At 57.9% G+C, this 1,235-nt stretch overlaps 1 protein-coding gene across 1 annotated transcript in view; it reads right to left on the bottom strand.

Annotated features, from left to right (window-relative positions):
• Positions 1-434, bottom strand: part of KIAA1467 (KIAA1467 ortholog) — a gene marked incomplete at its 5' end in the record, with an annotated part of 12,058 nt that extends 11,624 nt beyond the window's left edge. Inside the window, one exon of the mRNA XM_008943200.1 lies at positions 42-434. Coding sequence (XP_008941448.1) covers positions 42-434 — 393 coding nt within the window. The remainder of the gene's footprint in view (positions 1-41) is intronic.
• Positions 435-1,235: the final 801 nt, after the last annotated feature.

The raw sequence follows: 1,235 nt of genomic DNA, 5'->3' as shown, positions 1-1,235 counted from the left end.
CCCCCCCCCCGCGCCAGCCGCCATTCCTGGGGCTCTCTCACCTGCTCCCTGGCCCAGGCTGCGGCTCCAGGTGTTGTGCAGGTCCCTAGGGGGGCAGGGGACGAGGAAGGCGCAGAGCAGCACCAGGAGCATGGAGAGCAGCACGGTGAGCAGGAAGAGGGCGGTGCGCAGGTAGGGCAGGAGGCGGGGGGCCGCCTTCTGCCCCCCGCCCCCTGCTGCCTCGGCTGCAAAGCCCTCGGGCGCGCCCGCAGACCCCTGCTGCTTGGTCAGCCCCACCTCCAGGTCAGAGTCAGGGTCCTGCACCTCCTCAGGGGGGCTCTTCCCGTTCTTGACCCCCCCATTCTTCTGGATGTTGAGCACCAGGTCATCTTCGCTTTCATCACTATCGGCCTGCGTGAGGGGATCATACTCCCCGAGGTCCGGGCTCTTCTTTCCTGAGGAAAGAGACAATAAAGCGTGAGCTCCCCTCCTCTCCAGGATCTCAGTGGAGAGTGATACAGAAGAGATGACAGCACCATCTGCATTGTGCAAGGATCCAAGTGAGAGGTGTGAGAGAAAAGCCAGGGCCTGTCCATACTGCAGAGCAGCAGCTGCAGGAGACAAAATGCCAACAGTGTATTTCCCTAAGGTAAAGGTGTAGCTATATAATATCTACATACACATATATACACAGATATGTATGTATATATATATGGAACTCCTGTCGGATTTAAATCTAGTATATTCCTGTCTGGTAATGAGACGCACTGACATGGGGTCGTGCTTAACACTCTGAGTACTTAAACCACAGCACCCTCTTGACTTCAGACTCCAAATCCCACCAGCACGTGCCAGCCTCTAACCCTGACTGTGCTCCTCTTCACTTACAGTCTTTGTTCTCTGAGGGGCCCCCCTCTGCAACTCATTTTTTCCCTCCTCCTCCTCCTGCCTGGTCCAACACCGCTGCCTTCCAGTGTGCCACATCTGCTGTCCTGCCTCCTGAGGGACAGTGTCTCTGCAGTGCTGCTAGAAACGGGTACTGACTCCCTGAAGGTGAGAGCAGAGTGATTCTGCTCTGCTGTGCCAGTGACACGCTGGTGTCTGAGGGGATCAGGGCAGATTCCTCCAGGACACACCTTCCCTGCGGGGCTCAGCACAGTGAGAGGCAGCGCTCCAGCCCCTGCAGCACCAAACCAGTGCTCCCGCTCTCTTCCTGCTCCCACCAGCACCCACAGCTTGTGCTTGGCCTTGCTGAG

The sequence above is a fragment of the Merops nubicus genome, unplaced genomic scaffold (genome assembly GCF_000691845.1).
Source record: "Merops nubicus isolate BGI_N331 unplaced genomic scaffold, ASM69184v1 scaffold31276, whole genome shotgun sequence".
NCBI lineage: Eukaryota > Metazoa > Chordata > Aves > Coraciiformes > Meropidae > Merops > Merops nubicus.
The sequence above is the reverse complement of the archived record's forward strand: the minus strand, read 5'-3'. Positions and strand labels throughout refer to the sequence as shown.